Source organism: Cydia splendana, chromosome 10 (genome assembly GCF_910591565.1).
Source record: "Cydia splendana chromosome 10, ilCydSple1.2, whole genome shotgun sequence".
Taxonomy (NCBI): Eukaryota; Metazoa; Arthropoda; class Insecta; order Lepidoptera; family Tortricidae; genus Cydia; species Cydia splendana.
Window position 1 is genome coordinate 9,884,685 of NC_085969.1, and position 20,682 is coordinate 9,905,366.

At 38.0% G+C, this 20,682-nt stretch overlaps 4 protein-coding genes across 4 annotated transcripts in view; 3 read left to right on the forward strand and 1 right to left on the reverse strand.

The window, feature by feature from the left end:
- The first annotated feature begins 526 nt into the window (after window positions 1-526).
- On the forward strand, window positions 527-1,806 carry LOC134794260 (nucleolar protein 16). Its single transcript, XM_063766022.1, has 3 exons — window positions 527-714; window positions 792-1,049; window positions 1,549-1,806. The coding sequence occupies exons 1-3, from the start codon at window positions 617-619 to the stop codon at window positions 1,796-1,798; spliced, it is 606 nt and encodes a 201-aa protein (XP_063622092.1). The 5' UTR covers window positions 527-616; the 3' UTR covers window positions 1,799-1,806.
- On the forward strand, window positions 1,807-2,931 carry LOC134794263 (death-associated inhibitor of apoptosis 1-like). The gene has a single exon (XM_063766025.1). The coding sequence runs from the start codon at window positions 2,394-2,396 to the stop codon at window positions 2,868-2,870; it is 477 nt and encodes a 158-aa protein (XP_063622095.1). The 5' UTR covers window positions 1,807-2,393; the 3' UTR covers window positions 2,871-2,931.
- Window positions 2,932-4,719: 1,788 nt separating this feature from the next.
- LOC134794257 (protein DPCD) lies at window positions 4,720-18,470 on the reverse strand. The gene is made up of 3 exons (XM_063766017.1): window positions 17,996-18,470; window positions 17,436-17,672; window positions 4,720-4,963 (listed from the first exon to the last, which is right to left on the reverse strand). The coding sequence occupies exons 1-3, from the start codon at window positions 18,368-18,370 to the stop codon at window positions 4,859-4,861; spliced, it is 717 nt and encodes a 238-aa protein (XP_063622087.1). The 5' UTR covers window positions 18,371-18,470; the 3' UTR covers window positions 4,720-4,858.
- A 784-nt stretch (window positions 18,471-19,254) lies between these two features.
- Window positions 19,255-20,682, forward strand: part of LOC134794253 (RNA/RNP complex-1-interacting phosphatase) — a 71,909-nt gene continuing 70,481 nt past the window's right edge. The window contains exons 1-2 of the mRNA XM_063766010.1: window positions 19,255-19,441; window positions 19,514-19,589. Coding sequence (XP_063622080.1) covers window positions 19,419-19,441; window positions 19,514-19,589 — 99 coding nt within the window. The 5' untranslated portion in view covers window positions 19,255-19,418. The remainder of the gene's footprint in view (window positions 19,442-19,513; window positions 19,590-20,682) is intronic.

Below are 20,682 nucleotides of genomic sequence, written 5' to 3' on the forward strand. Positions count from 1 at the left end.
ACCACAAGCTATACCTGTACCAATTTTCAAAAACTACACGAATTATTTCCGCAGATTTTTCTAATTTGCTTAGGTTATGGAAAAACTTTATTTTTTAACTTTCTCATTGACCCCCCAAAAGTAGCCCCCATGCTTAACATTCATTTGTTTATGTTACATGACTTACATGTCCGTCTTTGGGTCACTAATTTACATATGTGTACCAAATTTCAACTTAATTGGTGTAGTAGTTTCCGTCAAAATAGGCTGTGACAGACGGACAGACAGACAGACGCACGAGTGATCCTATAAGGGTTCCATTTTTCCTTTTGGGGAACGGAACCCTAAAAATCATATATAAGGTAAGTAGATTTTTTGTGAAATGAATTATTTTCTGATTTCTTCTAAAATCGATTTACCTACAATAATATAAAAATGTGACTTGAGCAGCAAAAACGTGACTTTTAGGGAAACGAAACGTAACTTATGACTCCTGAGCCCTGGCAACAATGCGAACCTGTCAAAATACTCAAAATGATCGCAAACCAAACGTCAAATACACGTGGTTTTACGTTGTAGTTGTTTAGCTTAATTTTTGTTGCATTAATTCACCCTTGTGAAGTAAAACACAATCAACATGAAGATTAAAAAGCAGCATCGTAAAAAGAAGTTCCTTCACAAACTAAATCGCAAAAGAATGCATCTTAAACAACGCAGTACTGGTCAAGTAAATTGGTATGATTTTCGTAATTATGTGTCCCTATCACAATTATTTAGTGAAGGACAGGTTAAATTTATTCTTATATTTGCAGTAAAACTCTTAAGGAAGCCTGGGACATGAAAAAGTCGACACTTCGTAATCTTAAAGAGATGGGACTTGCGAATGATCCTAATAAAGCGATAAAAATTCCGAATTACAAACAGGAACAGTTAAAACGGGCTAAAAAAATTGTCAACCAGGAGGAATCGTCCGAATCGGAAGAAGATACTGAAGTGAATATAATTCCTAAAAAAGAAGTTGTGGAAAGATTAGAAAAAGAAGCCCGAGCACCAAGGGAAAGAAGATTCATGTGAGCACACCAACACATTTATAATTCGCTTTTATTCTCTTTGAAAGTAAAAAGAGTTATTTAAATAATGAAATATAGGTCTAAAACAATCAGTACTTAAATTAATCAAGTGACAAAGTATAGTACATTATGTTTGCTCTCAAACCCTATTGCACTTTAGCTATTGATACATTCTCCGACCTGATAACTGATAACAGGCATATCAATTAGATGAACGTTACTGAATTTTTTATATACATGCTTTTTTGGTTAATTAACTCGAGGGAACCTAATTATTGATATCAATTTGGAAACTGTGATTAGAGAATATGTGATTAATGTTAGAAACAATTTAGTATGCATATTATAAAATTTATATATATTTATTCTTTATAGTGATTATGCTAGGCCAAATATAATGCTAAATTAAGCCCAAGTTTCAACAAGAATATCTGTTTTCTAAAATTTTTTTTGCACACTATATTGTACTCCATAAACGCAATGTAATTTTTTCTGACAGGTTACCCAAAGGCCAAGTGGAATACCTCACATATTTATTAGACAAATATGGCCATGACTATAAAGCAATGGCCAGAGACAAGAAAAACTTTTATCAAGAGACCTGGAAGCAAATTCGGGCCAAAATGAAAACATTTATGGGGATCCCAAAACAATATGGAGAGTATTTGCAAGCTAGAGGGTTGTTGGACAAAGAGATTGATGAGAAGGAATTGCAGGAACAGGCAAAAGCATTGGTTATGGATGATTAGTAAAGATACAACCTAATAAGGATTGAGTGTCTCTACTGTAGGCCTAGCACATGATTGGCGCGACAGTATCTCGCGGCGGGATGGACTACCCGTCTTTTTCTAATTAAAGAGAGACACATAGTCTATCTCACCGCGAGATACTGTCGCGCCAATCATCTGCTAGCGCTAGCCTGACAGAACATAGTTTATATTTTAGTCCTTGCATTGGACCCTTAGAGCATTTAGTAACTGGAGACGTCTTGGCTGTCCTTTTCTGTACAAAACAGTCTGCCGATATTTGCGGGGGAGGGGCACGTCAAATGTATGACTATTTTTACATGATTTGTACACAACATACAAATAGCCATGACAGATAACCGTCATTCCATACAAAACTTTGCACAATTGTGCAAGGTTTTCGGCAGAGGGGTAAGTTCTTAAAGGCAACTCCAGTTATTAAATGCTCTAAGCTTGGACCTTGTCATTGTGGTCCGACTTACTGCTTTTATGCATTTGAATTTTGAGGCACAAAAATTTGCCACCCAGACAGCCAGCTAGCCCAGCACCAGCCCCGCCGCCACTACCAACACCGCCTGTGCCCAACAGCAACCACCAGATGACTAGAGGGCAGGACGAGTGCGGCATGCGCGCGCCGCCCGCCGGCGCCAGCGTGCCCCCGCACCCGCGCTACAACACCGAGGCCGACCGCCTCCGCACCTTCAAAGACTGGCCCAAGAGCATGAAGCAGAAGCCCGAGGAGCTCGCCGAGGCCGGCTTCTACTACATCGGCCAGAGCGACAAGACCAAGTGCTTCTACTGCGACGGCAGCCTCAAGGACTGGGAGGAGGACGACGTCCCGTGGGAGGTACACGCGCGGTGGTTGGGCGGCTGGGTTTGCCTACCCACAGTACAATTTGTGAAGATCTTGGTAGATCTTCACAGGCTGGTGCCTGGTAAAATGAATGCTAGCACACAATGTGGAAATCTTGCAGTAGTTTTAGGTATTCATACTGATGAATTATCAAGTAAAATGTATGTAGTCATTGTAACATTTGTAACATATTCACCAATCTTGCAAGTGTCAAATCATTAAACCTTTTGGACGCCAATGACCAATATATCCGCACCGCAGGTCCAACGCCAAAGACGGATTAACCCTTCGAGCAACACCGGCTTCCGACACATCGGAAGGGAGGGGCCCAAGCGATATCTCACCGTACAAATCTTTCTGCCATTTTTCGCGGGGAGAAAGGTGCATACAGTCGCACTTCTCACACACTTATATACAAAATCCAATCTGTAATAACGACACAAATACATAGAAAATGACACACGTCAAAGACAAATCTTGCAAACCTCGATCTCTTTTTGTGTACGGACGAGTGACAAGTGTCACAACACGCACACTAACACATTTTCGTTGAAGTATATTATTGTATTCTGAGAGATGAGAAGTCGGATTTGTCGCTCGACCGATCCGCAATTTGTACTGAGCGAGCAAAATCGATAAATCCAACAATTACATGAGACTAAAATATAATAATTGTGTTTGAATGTAATTAAACGTATGATATGTAAAAAAAATATTACATGTGAAATGTAACACTTTCTTTTTGTAAATTTGATGTCCCCGACCTCTTTTTATAACAAAAAACCGAGCAAACAGGCATTTTTGTGCAGCAGTGTTCACGCGCGCGTCTGGACTCGGTCTGGTCTAGTGAAAAATCCAAGTGCAACTAGTTTTATTACCCGCGCTAGATTAGATTGACGCGCTAATCTTGTACCTCGGCAGAGGGGAAATAGTGCGAATGCCGCCTCCCTTTCGTGTTGCTCGAAGGATTAACCGTTTGGATGCGGATGGCACGACAGGCGTGTCATCAATGTTTTTAACGTGTGGCGTATGACACGACAGGCGTGCCATCATATTCTATGGCGTAAGGCACGCCTGTGGTGTCATGAAATAATTGTTCGCCGTCAAAAGTTTTCGAAAATGGAAGACTCAACAAACCGGTTAATCGGTCACAAACCCCATAGACCTACGTGCATGTGCATAAAGTTGACACTTCGGTGACGTGGCGTCCGAGTGACAGCTTTAGTCTTTGACACGGCGGCGAAAAGGTTAATGTTAGCAATGTTGACTCTTACCTAATAAGTTACCCATGTGGTACTTAACCCATTCAGGGCCAGCGACTCAGCGTATGGGTCATGCTCAAACAGTTCCGCAGGGCCAGTGACTCACATGTGAGTCTTGAATAAATTGTGATTTAAACTTAAACGAAACGTAATTTGATGTAATAACGTAAGTATCATATAAGCTAACAACCATTTCTATAAGGTATATTAGGTAAAAAAATTATAAACACGTATTTTTTAATGAAAACAGGGTCTAGAATATTCAAGTTTGGTTTACTATCTGTGCAATATAGTAAATATACTGAAATTCTACTTCACACTTGGACAATAAACAAGGAATGCATCCGAGCGGCGGCGGCGCGGCGGTATTATCTTTCATGTGGTATTTGTCACAAGAGTTCAAGAAATGATTCATCCCATCCCCCCTATTAGAGATGTATTTTGGAGTAACATGGGAAATATTATTTGGTCACGATTTATTCGTGGGCGACTTTATAGTCCTGTGCTGTTTAGTGATTTCGTATTTTGTGACCATGACTATGGATTACCGGAATTTGAACCCGCCTAACCAAACTGCAATAATTAGTTTTTTTATAGGCACAGAAAAACGGTGGTTAGTAAAAATGCTGCATAATGCTGTTCAACTGGCCGGCTTCATAAGCGGCGATTTATTTACCGTGCGCGCCAGGCTCGAGACCCATAAGCTGAGTCATACGTTTTAGCTAAAAACGGTTTGTATGGTGGCCCGGCGTATTGTGTACGCTCAGCGGTTCGTGGCCATGAATGGGTTAATAAATAAAACCAGAACCTTATCATTATTCATTTATTTAAATGAAATGTGTAAACTTATTTTAAATTGTTAAGACTAGATGTAAAAGTAAGTTACGTAAATAAAATTATTACATAAAACATAAACCTTCTTATTTTCCAACATTATGAAACTTTAAATTATTGTGTTTGGCATTCATTGGGTATGTCTTTCACTGCCTTTACCTTTTTTAGTTCTTCATACCAGTCCTTATCCAAATCCAAAAGTTGTTGAGGCTTCTTATACTGAAATGAGAAACTTAGGATATATTTACATGCCAATAAGTTTTTCTATGTAGGTTAGTGACATTAATTCTGCAATGTATTCTGTAATGCAAAAAGCGGTGGTGGCCGAGTGGATATGACGTCCGACTTTCAATCCGGAGGTCGCGGGTTCAAATCCTGGCTCGTACCAATAAGTTTTTCGGAACTTATGTACGAAATATCATTTGATATTTACCATTTGCGTTTCGGTGAAGGAAAACATCGTGAGGAAACCTGCATACATCCGTGAAGAAATTCAAAAGGTGTATGTGAAGTCCCCAATCCGCATTGGGCCAGCGTGGGGACTATAGCCCAAGCCCTCTTGCGAGTGAGAGGACTGTGCCCAGCAGTGGGACGTATATAGGCTGAATGATGATGATGATGATTCTGTAATGCAGAAAAGTATTTTTTGTCTTGATATTCATGAAAATACCATACAATTTCACCATAACCCTATGTGACAACATTTCCATGTTAGGTAGTCCTCAAATGTGCGTCTTCTAGAAACTTCCTTCCTCGCCAGTGGGGTGACACTGGACCTTTTCGACACTCTCAGCTCTTTTCGGTCCAGCGTTTCTATGAGCAATTATTAGGGTTGGCAAAACTCGATGTTCCTTTGCATGCACAACCACAGATAATTACTTGAAATTTGACAACCCTAGATAGTCGAAAGGGATAGTGCCATACATTAGAAAGGGACAACATGATTTGTCCCCACTTTGTCCCTGAATCAGTCAAATTTCAGTTTTGTAGAAGGTGTCATTTCTGTACCTATGATAGTACTATTATTTATTCTGTGGCCTCGCACAGCTAAATTGTGGAATGAACTGTCACCTGCGGTATTTCCGGACTAATACAACCTTCAAGAAAAGAGCATACTCCCATCTTATACACCAACAACACACTTACAACCCGTCTGGTGTTGTCCATGGCATCAGGTAATTAGTATGTTCATTTACCTCCTATATCATTTAAAAAAAAAACAACTGCTGAAATTAATCAAGATCATAATTATTTAGGTGTCCATGCCTTCGCTTGAACCACATTATGAGATAACACCCTTGTAACTCAGCCCTAATCAAGCGAATTCATCAACTAGTAGCGCCATCTATCGCGCTACCCAAGTACTAATGTCGCCCGGTTGCCAGCGCTCGGCTGCTTTCTCTTCAGTACGCTTTTGTAACTCAGCCGAGCAACACGTTTACAAAGCAAGTTTAAAAAGATCAAGAAATTTAAATCGTAAAAATATTTTGAAAACCTCCGACTTCGTGATATTCCGCTCGGTGCCCATGGCCCAGCGACGAGACGCAGTGACCTTCCTACAGGCACCGTCATAAAAAGTACACGGGTACTTACGCCTCATGGCCTCGTCCTGTGGGACAACAAGCGTCGTCCCGTGAGACGACATGGCGTCGTCCCATGAGACGATAAGCGTCGTCCCGTGAGACGACAAGGCGTCGTCCCGTGAGACGACAAGGCGTCGTCCCGTGAGACGACAAGGCGTCGTCCCGTGAGACGACAAGGCGTCGTCCCGTGAGACGACAAGGCGTCGTACCGTGAGACGACAAGACGTCGTCCTGTGAGACGACAAGACGTCGTCCTGTGAGACGACAAGGCGTCGTCCCGTGGTATCGTCCTGACACACGACATGGTATTGTCCTGACAGACGACATGGCAGCGTCTTGTAAGACGACGAGCATCGTCTCGTTAAAAGACCTTGTGACATTCCGCTCAGTGCCCGTGGCCCAGCGATGAGACTAAGTGAGCTCTTATAGCCATCATCATAAAAAGAATACCTACGGGTATAAATGGCACACAGCGTCGTCCCGTTGGACGACAAGCATCGTTGCGCGTCTCACTCAGTCCCGTGAGATGACATGACATCGTCCTGTGGGACATCAAGCGTCGTCCTGTAAAACAATAAGGCGTCATCCTGTGATACGACAGGCATCGCGATGAGTTACGTCATCATGTGAGAAGACATTGCGCCATCCTGTGGTATCGTCCCGTGAGAGGATATTGCGTCCCATAGGACTACATTGCATTGTTCCATAAGACTACATTTTGTCGTATCGTGAGACATTAATACGTCGTCCTATGAGATGATATCGCATCGTCCTCTGAAATGACATTGAAATGATGTTGTCTTGTTAAACAAAAACCGTTGTCTCATGGTCTACCATTAATACGGTAGCGGACGTCTTATTGGTCGCTTTATCGTTCGATGTCTGCACAGTCGGCCTCGCATTTAAGATCTGCATGGTCATGAACCAATGCACGACTTAGTGGGCGTTATCATCATTGTAGCCGACCAAATGGTGTGTCACCTTATTTTAGAACGACGAGCAGCAGAATTGCTATTAGCGGGTTTGGCGCGATATTGATAATGAAATGCAGTTACAGTAATTGTCTCAACCTGCCAGGAAAAAGGAAGGTTTCCGTCTTGGTCGTGTACAAATGTTGGTCTAGGTCGATAACAAACAGTTGCCGTGAGATACCAAACAAACCAAAAATATACATTCTGAGGATCCTAAACTGTATGACTAACTGGCCATGAAAAATAGCAGTTAAGAAACTGTGAAAAGGGAAAAGTACAAAGTGAAAAACCTTGTGTTATACTTTGCCCAACTAGATCCTATACCATAAAGAGAGAGGGGGAGGCAAGAAAATTGACGTTAGCCTTAAAGAAGGAAAGAAAACTAAAACTCCCTCTTCTGAATAGGAATACCAATACAAGTATAATGCCAATTCATTTACGGCTCTGTCATAGGCTAACAAGAGATATCTCTTTATTGCGGCTCTAAACCTGAAAATTATAGAGTTTATGATACTCGTATATATTAGTGAAAAATCATCGCACTAAATCCCTCTTTTGAATGATGAATGACTAGTCAGGTTGATAGTGTCTTTGGGAATACTGAAGCATCTCCTGTATACTCTCTAAATATTGACCATTAGCTAAAAAATTGCGGCCTGTTACAAAGAGAAATCTTTTACTTACTTTAAATCGTCTACTATGTAGCTGTGAAACAGAGACCACTGAACTAAGAGAAACACGTAGAAAACAGCAAGTACCTTCCATCGCATTCCGTCCAATAGACCGAACTGACAAAGGCATTTATAATGTAATTAGTGCTCCATTCACATCAGTCAGGTAGAAACTTGTGAAATTAGGTTCAAATGCTGTAAGTAACAAGCTCCACTTCGGAAGATTATCTAAGCAGCCGGTTGTGTTATCGACCTGCCGTTGGTATAACAATCATGCATCATAAAACGTTGACCATAAACGTTACATAGTTAAATTTCAAAGGAAATGAATGAACTCTTACTGGTAATATAACTATCGGAAACAGGCGGTATATGTCTAAAAGGACCAACTAGTAAAATATTAATTTAGTATGGCAATCCGCATAGTTACCCATGATTGTTCAATAGGTGAAACATCGGTTTCTTTAGTGGTAAATGTTATGCCTATGTAGAAGATGAAGCGCTCCTTCAAGTTATGTAAATAAATGTGACGTCCCACGGTCAAAGGTACCTTATGGCGGGTATGGAGTTATGCATACCCCAGTAATCTACAATAAATAAGCTATCGATAACACAAAAGATCAACCTTCTAGGTTGCGTAGTTACAGAGATATGATTTTTTGAAAATAATGTTGTGAAATTAGCAACTTTACGATAGAGAAGTTTTAAGTTTAGCCGCCTAAAAAACTATGTTCCTGAAGTAAGTTACATAGTTGACTACAAATAATAATACCTTATATATGTGAGATTAAAAAAATATTGCGACTTGTTCTGTAATGCAAATAGAAACTTTTGATATCGACTGATTTATGTGTATACTAGCCAATCTCTTGAAAATAAAGTTTTATTTCATTTTCACGATTGATTGCAATGAGCTCTCAAGATTTAAATTTTATCTATTAGAAAACGACACTGACAGACAGTTTAAGCAAAAAACAATACCGATTTAGAGGTGAAAATGTATTTTCTGACTTTTTTATATAAAATCACAAAATTGAATATTTTTACTTTTAATGTGACACACAATCAATTTTTCTGAGCACATATGAAAGAAATTCTGTCATTCAAATGAAATAAATCCTAAAACCCCAACTAAATACTATATTTAACCCCTTATGCCACTTTAAACTTACATAACAATAACAGTATTTGCTCCATACATTTACGAAAAGGTACCTTATGGAAATAAATCTAATAATACATCACTACAAAATATCAATCATATTACAGTTTATCTTTTATGAATAGAAAATATTAATTTACATTAAACTGCCCCAAATTTAATTAGTTCTTCGTCATAATAATCTTAAAAAAGACCAATAATTTGTATGTAATGAAAAGGTACCTTGTGATTAAGTTACATGATGAGGCATGATGATGATGGAACAGTTAGGATAAACTAATAATATTTTGGGGTTAAGATGGTATAAATCGTCTATTTCTTATCAATAATATATTTCGGTTGCTATTGAAGATAAGCGGCATTGAGGTTCAATGACCTCAGATATTCCATAAGGTAATGCGTCGGGTATTGGCATTTTTCAGCAAACCAATGGCTGATTTACTGCATGCGACCAAACCAAATGAAGATTATTCTAGTTAAGAAAGACTTGACGAGAGTAACTTTGGTATAATAGCAGGCTACTTGGATTTGTGATGTCGGTCGATGTACGGTCATAATATTTGCGAGGCGCCCCAACCAGAACTGAAATTATCAAATTAGTTTTGCAGAATGCTAATACAGTTCTCTACCAAACTTCTTTTCCCGTATTGACTAGTTTTTTTGGGAATTTTCAATCTTTTTTCCATAAGGTACCTTTTCTACTAAACTCTGAGACGACATTACTAGGCTTATAACTAACTTATAACAAAAATAAAAACAGGTAAACAAACGTTACGCATTAAGGTTTCAGATCACACAATAAAAAAAAAATTAGCATTTTTTCACCTCTTTACAAAACATTTCATATCTCCGAAACTAGAAACCCTCATAAGGTACCTTTTTCCGTGGAACGTCACAAATAAAGAATTTATGAAAAGATTTTTCGGTAGTTAGAGTGGTGTTACTGATTCTGTTTCGAAAAATCGCGAATTGAATTAGAGGTGAAGCCGACTAAGGGAACTAAGCTGTCGAACCAACAGCCACGGTCCACGGCTTTAAATCTAAACGATGATTGTTTAATTTTTCCAAATAGACAAATTAAAATGAAGTCACTTCAGAAACTTTGAAACCATGTGGACTGCGGGGCAAGCCAACGTACAGAAAAACGTATAACGTACGTAAACGTACACACATGCGTAATATGTAGAAAATATTTGCAGGCAGTCACCGATAGCAGATACCGGATTCTGAAAGAACACGGATCAGAAATATCCTTCTTTCGATTTCCAGATGAGAGGTTCCCTTTGCAGATAAGGAAGTACTCGCGTGATTTTATAGAAGAATAACAACATACGGTGGTTCAGGCAAAATGCACGATCTAAGCGAAATATGACTACAAATATGTTCGCCGGTTAAATAGACCCTGCAATTTACTCTGAAAATCAACACTAGTTCTGCAGTCATTGCCAGATCTAAGTATTATAAGCTTAGCTGAAAGGTTGTAGTCCAGGGTTTACAGCATACTGTTGTAACAGGTCTCGTAGAGCATGTAATTGGAAACGTCATCTTCAATGCAATCAATTCCAGGTGTAGTACCCTACAAAATCATCGTGTCTTGGTTATAGGGCAGATGCGCCGCTAATCGAATTACAGCATTAGTTGTGAAGACAACTACAATTCATATATTTATATATTCATGATAATATGCTTATATCATTAAATACAGTATATATGAGATGTCAGTAGACATATATCAACGTTACGTCAGGCGTAGCTCACTCCGCGATTTCGTCGCGTCGCTAATTTTGGTGTCTAGCACTAGTAGTTGCCGCGCACCGCTATAGAATGGACGCCTGCTCGCGCTTGCACCACCTTGTGGTCAAAATCTGTCGTAATAGTACATACTATTATTTATACTATGATTTCGTCAAGGTAGTGACATAAATATAATATGTCGCAGAAAGGCCTAGATCATCAAATAATTGTTTATTTGTGGGCATCATGATGCCTAATTAACCCTAGGGTTCCCTGAAGATAATCAAATGATACACAACTTAATTGCACGAAAGCCAATAAACAACATACAACGTCCTTGTATTGCTAAATTTCTAATCAAAAGTACCTACAAATTAATAATAATAATAATTCAGCCTATATACGTCCCACTACTGGGCACAGGCCTCTTCTCACTCGCGAGAGGGCTTGGGCTATAGCCCCCACGCTGGCCTAATGCGGATTGGGGCTTCAAAGTACAAATTAAGTAATCAAATTAATATTTGGTAATGAACGCGTCTACACGTGTTAAGGTTTGACAGGAATTGTGCCACAGCATCGCCCGCGCGCGCCGGTGCTGGCAGTACTTGAGATTAGATGACATCATGACATCATGAGACACCCGTGGTTTATACACCAGTCAAATCTTACAATAAAAAAACATTGCGTGATGTAGTTCTATATTTTTTTGTATGTTGTTTGGAGTCCTTGGAGGAATGTGAAACTATGTTTTGCAAGCAAAAAAAAGTTGTGCTCTCTGCGTAATTTGCAAAAAACTGCAAAAATTACGGAGTTTTTTTAGTTTTTGCACTTTTATTATAAAACTATGGGTTTTTGGTCAAAACTTCCTATGTAATGTTAAAAGAACATTAAATTTGGAACAATTTAAGCCCATGTACAGCGCCTCATGTTAAACAGTTCATGAGATATGGAACTTTAAAAAAAGGGTATTTTTTTCCTTAGAATGAAATTTTTAGTTTTTCCTATATTTCAGGACAAATATCGGCACAACCGCTCATGCTATGAGATATATTGCGATGAATAAAGTTGTAGCAAATTTAATTACCTTTCATTTAAGCGCAAAAAAGGGTCAGTAAGTTCTACAGTTCTCCAGTTATCGTAAAAAAATGAAATTGCTATAATGAGGAAGGCAATTCAGTATTGTATAAGGCATTGTCAAAATCCGTACAAAAGGCAGTACCATCGTCGAGAGTGACATCTACGATTAGCTTTTACCGGTCTTTTCCGATAGCAGCAGAGCGATGTTAGAGATCAACCATTTTTAAAATGCACTCCCCTCTTCAGCACTTCATTCATTCAGTAATGAAATCAAGATACAAACTGTAGTTTGGCTTGTTTTTAGGCTCCACTTTTTGGTCGTAGCCATTGATTGTAGTCTACGATACCGATTCTTATTTAAGAATTAGTTCTTGTTTTGATCCGACCTTGACGATAGTTCACGGTGATTGGCGTGGTGTTGGCGAAACGCACCAGAATCACTGAAAGTCGTGTCAATAGATATCTAGCTGTCGCTTTTTGGTGCTCTTGAGTGTACTGTGAGTCGTGTTAATACAAGATCACGATAATATCCTAACCACAACAAATTGATACATCAGAATCAGCTACGATAATATCCTAACCACAACAAATTGATACATCAGAATCAGCTACCATTACTCTAGGTATACGTTTGTGTTATAATCCACGGGTTTTAACTAGCAATATCCTATTACTACGAGTCTTAACTACATACATAGGTGTATAGATTGACAAACTAAATCGGGAATAGAAGAAGAACTAAACGAAACACGTAGTATGTTCTAGTTTTTATTCAGTAAGGTATAGATAAGTGTGTGTTGACATGATGCATGCTCTGCCAAGCCGGGCAGATTGCATACATTTGTTACTTTCTAGAAATGAGACATTCTTTTGGCATAATTAGTTAATCATGTTAACATTGAGATATATTTGGTTACGAATTACACATAGCTGTAATATGCCAAATAATTTACAAATTTTTAGTTATCGGTACTTAAATATCCAATTTGTAACTCAAAAACTTCAATATGTATTTGCCGTATTTTCTATTGACAAATTAGTCCAATTATTTTTATTTTTAATTGGTCCAGACTATAAATACAATATACAGTAAAGACTGAAATAGGTATTTATAGTCACAACCCGTGGATTGACAACTCACTGAGCAGTAGCTCCACATACATTTAGCCTTAACAGCCATTGGAAAAGAATTTGCAATATTACGTGTAAATACGGTAAACCACTGAAGAAGTTATAATATACTGGTAACTTGACAAGACTGAGTCACATACATGCCTATAGCACAAACATATACTTAGCGTGGGTAATGGTAGCTGATTCTGATGTATCAATTTGTTGTGGTTAGGATATTATCGTGATCTTGTATTTAACACGACTCACAGTACACTCAAGAGCGCCAAAAAGCGACAGCTAGATATCTATTGACACAACTTCCAGTGATTCTGGTGCGTTTCGCCAACACCACGCCAATCACCGTGAACTATCGTCAAGGTCGTACAAAACAAGAACTAATTCTTAAATAAGAATCGGTATCGTAGACTACAATCAATGGCTACGACCAAAAAGTGGAGCCTAAAAACAAGCCAAACTACAGTTTGTATATTGATTTTATTACTGAATGAATGAAGTGCTTAAGAGGGGAGTGCATTTTAAAAATGGTTGATCTCTAACAATGCTCTGCTGCTATCGGAGAAGACCGGTAAAAGCTAATCGTAGATGTCACTCTCGACGATGGTACTGCCTTTTGTACGGATTTTGACAATGCCTTAAACAATACATTAGTTGCCTTCCTCATTATAGCAATTACATTTTTTTACGATAACTAGAGAACTGTAGAACTTACTGACCCTTTTTTGCGCTTAAATCAATCATCGCAATATATCTCATAGCATGAGCGGTTGTGCCGATATTTGTCCTGAAATATAGGAAAAACTAAAAATTTCATTCTAAGGAAAAAAATACCCTTTTTTTAAAGTTCCATATCTCATGAACTATTTAACATACGGCGCTGTACATGGGCTTAAATTGTTCCAAATTTAATGTTCTTTTAACGTTACATAGCAAGTTTTGACCAAAAACCCATAGTTTTATCATAAAACGGCAAAAACTGAAAAAACTCCGAAATTTTTGCAGTTTTTTGCAAATTACGCAGGGAGCACAACTTTTTTTTGCTTGCAAAACATAGTTTCACATTCCTCCAAGGACTCCAAACAACATACAAAAAATATAGAACTACATCACGCATTGTTTTTTTAGGACATTTTTTTGTAAGATTTGACTGATGTATTATGCCACTGCAATGGTGTAATGCCAAGAACTTACTGGTTCGGACCATATATAAATAATAATAATGTTTTAATTTGTCTGGGTGTTAAGAAAGTTCCGCAATTGGTTTGAAAAGGTTGCACTACAATTTAAAGTGGATAGGTCCACCTCCCCTACTCTTACTCAAAGAGTCTTTCATCGTCAGTCAAGAGGTTTTTACACTCTTATTAGAAGATCGTATGTATACGAAAGCATTAAAAACTCACAAATCGTGCTAAGTCTAACAATAAAGCACAATCCATTACCAGCGCGCGAACCATATAATCTTCAGTTTGGGAATCAGCTATCCACCAGAAAGAGTGAACATTAAACAACCTACAATTACAAGCCTTTATTATAATTAGCCTAAAAATTATAGGTGAAGGCATTGGAATTATTCAAAGATTAAAAAATCTTCTAAAATATCCTACCTGGTAGACGGATCTTCAGTCTACGCACAACATCATGGTGAGATGCCATCCACAACAACTAGAGTTGTCAGCATCACTTTAAATTCATAATCATCGCCTCCATACGGTTGTCACCTGCGTGTCAGTGATTCTGTTCATTCGTTTATTCGCTTGCATGACTGACAAGCACATCATTTAAAGATTGGTTGACCCGGCACCAGCCTAATTGGCAAGTTTTCAGTTATCTGGGGGGAGTAGTAAATTTAGCAGCATAAATGACACTTAAAATAAGTAGGAGCCTACCATTTCATATAAGAATTAATATGGCTTACTATTAATATGGTAGTTTTTAAAGCAACCCTCACCTAAAACTAATCAGTAAGGAAGAATGTATTATCGCCTCAGTTGAAACTACTGCTAGGTTGTTGAGAGTTGTTACTAGTAACGCATACATTAAATCATGAAGTGTTGTATTTTCTTCTTCACTTTCTGACGCTACTTTCAGGCAGAGGAGTACTTGATTCGAAATAAATCTCAATTACTTCCACAAATAAGAAATAAGAACATCATGTTTATAATTTCTAACACATTTACGGAATATGTTGTTAAAACCAAAATATTACTTTGCCAATCCGCGAAAAGATAACGTGCTAGTCAATCAGTGCTAACCCGTTATACTTACTTGCGTATTTTTACATGCAATTAATATTCCCACCCTCCCACCGCAAAAATAAATACGCAAATAAATATAACAAACCACCACCAAAAGAATAAACCTCGACACGTGTTTCGCCTCTCTACGAGGCATCCTCAGGAGTTGTTGACGGTCTGACGCCCGGCAACGGAATGACCTGTCTAGAATGGTCGGCCATATTTATACCTTGACCACTCCCCCTACCGTGCAAGTGTGAGTGAGATGGAAAAATTCGTAATAACGGCGATGACGCAACATTCAATTGTTCGTTAAGAATCATGCCCCTATTGTTGTACCTAATTATGTCCAGTTGTTCCAGAACACCCAAACGCAATCCCTTTTCGCAAACATGTAAAATATCAAAAGAATTATTCTCAGATAAAGTGTGACCTATATCTAATAAGTGCTTTGCAAATTTATCTGAGAATAATTCTTTTGATATTTTACATGTTTGCGAAAAGGGATTGCGTTTGGGTGTTCTGGAACAACTGGAAATAATTAGGTACAACAATAGGGGCATGATTCTTAACGAACAATTGAATGTTGCGTCATCGCCGTTATTACGAATTTTTCCATCTCACTCACACTTGCACGGTAGGGGGAGTGGTCAAGGTATAAATATGGCCGACCATTCTAGACAGGTCATTCCGTTGCCGGGCGTCAGACCGTCAACAACTCCTGAGGATGCCTCGTAGAGAGGCGAAACACGTGTCGAGGTTTATTCTTTTGGTGGTGGTTTGTTATATTTATTTGCGTATTTATTTTTGCGGTGGGAGGGTGGGAATATTAATTGCATGTAAAAATACGCAAGTAAGTATAACGGGTTAGCACTGATTGACTAGCACGTTATCTTTTCGCGGATTAGCAAAGTAATATTTTGGTTTTAATTAGTATGGATTTCCGCAAAGTAACGCCTGATGCCTGATTCTATTCACTATTTGGAATATGTTGTCCTTATGTAAGGATAGCCCATTAACAAATAAACCTGGTATACCTAGTAGTCAATAACTATGTATTAATATCTAAATAATGTTAATATCGTATTCTAGTGAGTACATATACAAACATTTGGTTATTTGTCCACATTAAAAGTCATATTACATTACATCTGGTCTATGATGCAACTTACCAATTTACATTAAATTGTTGGAAAATACAATAAATCAGAGAGGACCCAAGCTTTTCCAATTAGTTACAAAATTTTAAACGGTGGATGGGCCGGCAGTGCTATATTTGTGTTAAGCAGTAGATAAGTAGTAGTAATATCATTACATCATACAACAAAACCTTTTTATCACCTAGTGGCTATTGTAAGGAAAGCATCAGGTAGTTTGGACGGGTTAAATGTAAAACTCACTCGATGAGGTTCACGTTACACGCATCAGAGCTACTACTTCAGATAGTGGTTACACTTAAATTTGTACGACCTACAAGTACCTACTTATGTCTTTAATTATGATATTAGGGACAGTCTTTCAACTAATAGTCACACAGTTTTGTTTTATATAAAAAGTTTTATAGTCACAATGGATAACTTATGTTGCCAGTCCGTGCTAACAATTGTCTCATCTATCGGTAATTACAAATAAGGAAAATCTAGTAAGGTTTGACGTAAACAATCCTTTAGTATATCGATACGGAATAAATTTCAAGCCCATATTCTTATCGTGTGATTTTTGCATAAATTTAAATATTATCAGTCACAGTACGCCCGGGCCAGCGCCGGCAGAGGTTTAAACACGTCTCATAATGTGGTTCAAGCGAAGGCATGGACACCTAAATAGAACCGTTTTTCCCCCGAAGGGTAAAAAACGGATATTTAGGTTCCTGCCGAAGCTTGAACCACACCTAAGGGCCTTGCCGGCTTATGTGGTACTGAAGAGAAAGCAGCCGAGCGCTGGCAACCGGGCGACATTACTACTTGGGTAGCGCGATAGATGGCGCTACTAGTTGATGAATTCGCTTGATTAGGGCTGAGTTACAAGGGTGTTATCTCATAATGTGGTTCAAGCTTCGGCAGGAACCTAAATATCCGTTTTTTACCCTTCGGGGGAAAAACGGTTCTATTATACAAGATTGACTTACCACAATGATAAGTGTGTTAAATTGATGACTAAATTGTATGTTAGCCTGTTCAAAAGGTATATTCAACCTCATCAATTCAGGTACTTGTAGCTTCTTGAAATACTTCTTATTGGTTGTCCGAACTATGATACATTTCTCCTCATTGTTGGCACTAACGGAGTAAGTCTCAATGGGGTATGGGAGGTTCCTAATCCTCCATTCTAGATTGACTCTAGTGTTGCGTCTTGAAACAATTGGCTGAAAAAATATTTAAAAGTTAATGTAGCAGCACACAAATTTAATCACAACTTTCCAATGCAAGTGCGATTTTGGTTTGTCCAATAAGAATTGAAATGGAAGGCCTTTTCATTTGTCGACCCTCTTTGTATATTACCTATACATCTAAGATACATGTATCTTCTAAGATACATGGCCCTATATGCATGGGACCGTATGGGTTGCATTTTGAGATAAACAGCTTGTTGATAAAATAATTACATGTTACCAATATAAATAACCAAACATGGACAAGATTATCAGATACCAAAGCATGAAATGAAAGTATTTTATAAATAACACACCTGATCATTACTTTCAACGAGTTCAGCAGCTTCTATATGAGGCGTAGCATCAGGAATTGGGTCTCCTATTTCCACATCCCACTTGCCCTCACCGCCAAGCTTGCCTTTTACCTTCCAAGCTCTTCTGAGCAAAACCTGAGTGTCTACGTTATATTCCTCTACCATTTCCTTGTCATCTTCAAACTTATAATGGATCTTTTTTATCTTATCCTGTTTTAAGCAGCTTTTCTCAGCCCCGAGAAGAGACTTGTACCAAATAGTGTTTCTGTGCATTTTGGACTTATCTGTGCTATTGAAAATACCTCTTATTCTCTTTTCAAAACTGTTGCAACCGGAATCTTCGGATACTTCGATCAAACGAGATTTTCTTTTCATTGTTTCGTTCCTATAGCAACCATTAAAAACTCTTTCCTGTTTTCAAAATTTAAAAGATACCATTAGATTCATAAATTTATTAAGAATGCAATTACAGTAACCAAGTTTTGCTATAAGTCTTCTAAAGCTCGTAGTGTATTAAATTAATACCATTAATAATTATGTAAAGTTGTAAACAATCTTTAAGGTTATATTTCGTCAATCGCCTCGCGCAAATGTCATACGCTTGGTAATATCTTCTAGCTGTTTTAAATATTACTTAAACAATGTTTAAAGCCGTAATACACTACTGTACCGCAGCAAGGTAACGGTGCGGTGCGGTAGTGTGTTAAGGCTCTAAAACCCATAGAAGGTAGGATCCTATAGAAGTGGTATACGCGTGCGTCTGAGGGACAAAACATAGGCAATGCGACACTGTGATTGGTCGAATTTATTTGTTGCCCACCATTGCCCATACTAATTTAAGGTGGGGAATAAAAAAAAAGTGAGACTGTGACAAGGACAAACAATAATAGCGCTTTCGCTGCTACTCCTACTGAAAGATACATAAGACTATCCTGTTCGCTCATTTCCTCCACCCATCATGCCTTATCCAGTTAAAATACTAGATTCATGATAAAACCTAAAAGTGAGAGCGAGAAAGCGATATCTCCCTTTCGCTCTCACTTATGGGTGCAGCGCATGATTAATTGATTTTGAAATGATTTTTTTTTTATTATATTAGTTTACCTTACAAATAATAATGAGATGTGTGTATAATCTTAAATGTTGGATAGTTTTGATAAAAATGAATAAAATATAGAATTCAATTATATTTTTTGACACTTTTTCAAAGTTTAGCAGTCTGTAGTCTGTCAACGTCACTGTCGTCACTGAATGTCTGAATTTATTTAGATTTTAGGTTAGTTTTCTTATATTTATTTACATTTATTTAGATCTTTTCTATCAATTCAAAATTCCACTTATACGATGTTTGCAATCATTCTTCAAACCATTTTTACATAACTTTACAGTGACACGCAGTGGTATAAGCACGACATCGGTGAAGATGAGTAAAAGTATTCCAGATCGGTGGGTAAACACGCATATTGTTTGTTTTATTGAGTCGAATCATTCGATTGCTTTAATTCATGTTCTTTTCAGGTGGATACCGTACAAGGCATGTGGCAAAGTAATAGAGGGAACAAGGATTGTTTGCTTCAAGGTTCCTCTCAGGAAGGTGAGTACCTCTTTTTGTGTGAATGAATTTATGTGTAGTTTCCTTAAATAATTGACATGCGTCCAACTTATATAATTGGCCGCCACAAATTGAATGCAGTTGCCAACATCTATTGGAGAACAATTCCCTTAATCTTGCCAAAAAATGTAAAACTGTTCATATGGATTGATTAATGATGGTTATAACTACACATTGGTAACTCGTGGCATTTAGGTAGCACTTAAAAGATTAGTTTAATTAATTTCCCTTTTTTAGTGGTTTCTTTTTCTCGACTCGCACTGACTTAATATTAGAAATAGACACACAGAGCGGAACAAAAACGTCAACAAAACGTGGGTCAGAATGACACAAGCGCCAAATTTGCATTGATGATAAAAACGCTTACGTAAATTTTGAGTCAAGATAAATGTTTTGTTCGGAAAAGAACTTACTGTCGTAAGCATTAAGTGTCAAATTTATAAACATTAGTACCAACACTGTTAAAACTTTAAGTCCGATGGCACTAAACGTAACGTCACCATTGTATTTACGTCAAACGAGAATAATGAACGAATGGAGGCCCTTTGGTTCATTTTAATAGGTATTACTGTACAGAAAAACCAAAGTAATAAAAGAAACAAATTTAATTTGATCGGAAGTTCAAATAAAATTAATTCATTGTAACAACCCGTGTAAGTTATCATAAAACAAATTTATTTTTAATAAGTAGTATACGTGTTTAAATACTATTTTCCTTGAAATAAATTCAACTTATTAAATAACTGTGTATTTTAGATCTACATAATACTCTTCGCACTTTCTTTCTTTGCATATAGTGCACGGGGACATTTAGGTCGCTACTGGTACTGATTGGTTATGGTCTTTATCAAAAAAATCCTGTGGTTGTCACTGTGTTCAGACAGTTTTAGCATTTACAGTTAGTCGATGTAAGCCCTTATTGGTCGTGTATATGGGGCTATTCATAAATTACGTCATCTATTTTTGACCCCCCCCCCCCCCCCGCCCTAAAATCATCCAAAAATCATGCTTCGAATGACCCTGTTTCCTCCTACGTCATGCTAGCATCATCCGATGTCCAGACCCCCCCCCCCCT

Excerpts from the sequence above, each read along its gene's own strand:
- LOC134794260 (XM_063766022.1), top strand. The coding sequence starts at position 617 with ATGAAGATTAAAAAGCAGCATCGTAAAAAGAAGTTCCTTCACAAACTA. Across the intron at positions 715-791 it reads AGTACTGGTCAAGTAAATTG|TAAAACTCTTAAGGAAGCCT; the intron begins GTATGATTTTCG and ends TTATATTTGCAG. Across the intron at positions 1,050-1,548 it reads CCAAGGGAAAGAAGATTCAT|GTTACCCAAAGGCCAAGTGG; the intron begins GTGAGCACACCA and ends TTTTTCTGACAG.
- LOC134794263 (XM_063766025.1), top strand. The coding sequence starts at position 2,394 with ATGACTAGAGGGCAGGACGAGTGCGGCATGCGCGCGCCGCCCGCCGGC.
- LOC134794257 (XM_063766017.1), bottom strand. The coding sequence starts at position 18,370 with ATGAAAAGAAAATCTCGTTTGATCGAAGTATCCGAAGATTCCGGTTGC. Across the intron at positions 17,673-17,995 it reads TCGTTGAAAGTAATGATCAG|CCAATTGTTTCAAGACGCAA; the intron begins GTGTGTTATTTA and ends ATATTTTTTCAG. Across the intron at positions 4,964-17,435 it reads TTAACACACTTATCATTGTG|TATAAGAAGCCTCAACAACT; the intron begins GTAAGTCAATCT and ends TTCTCATTTCAG.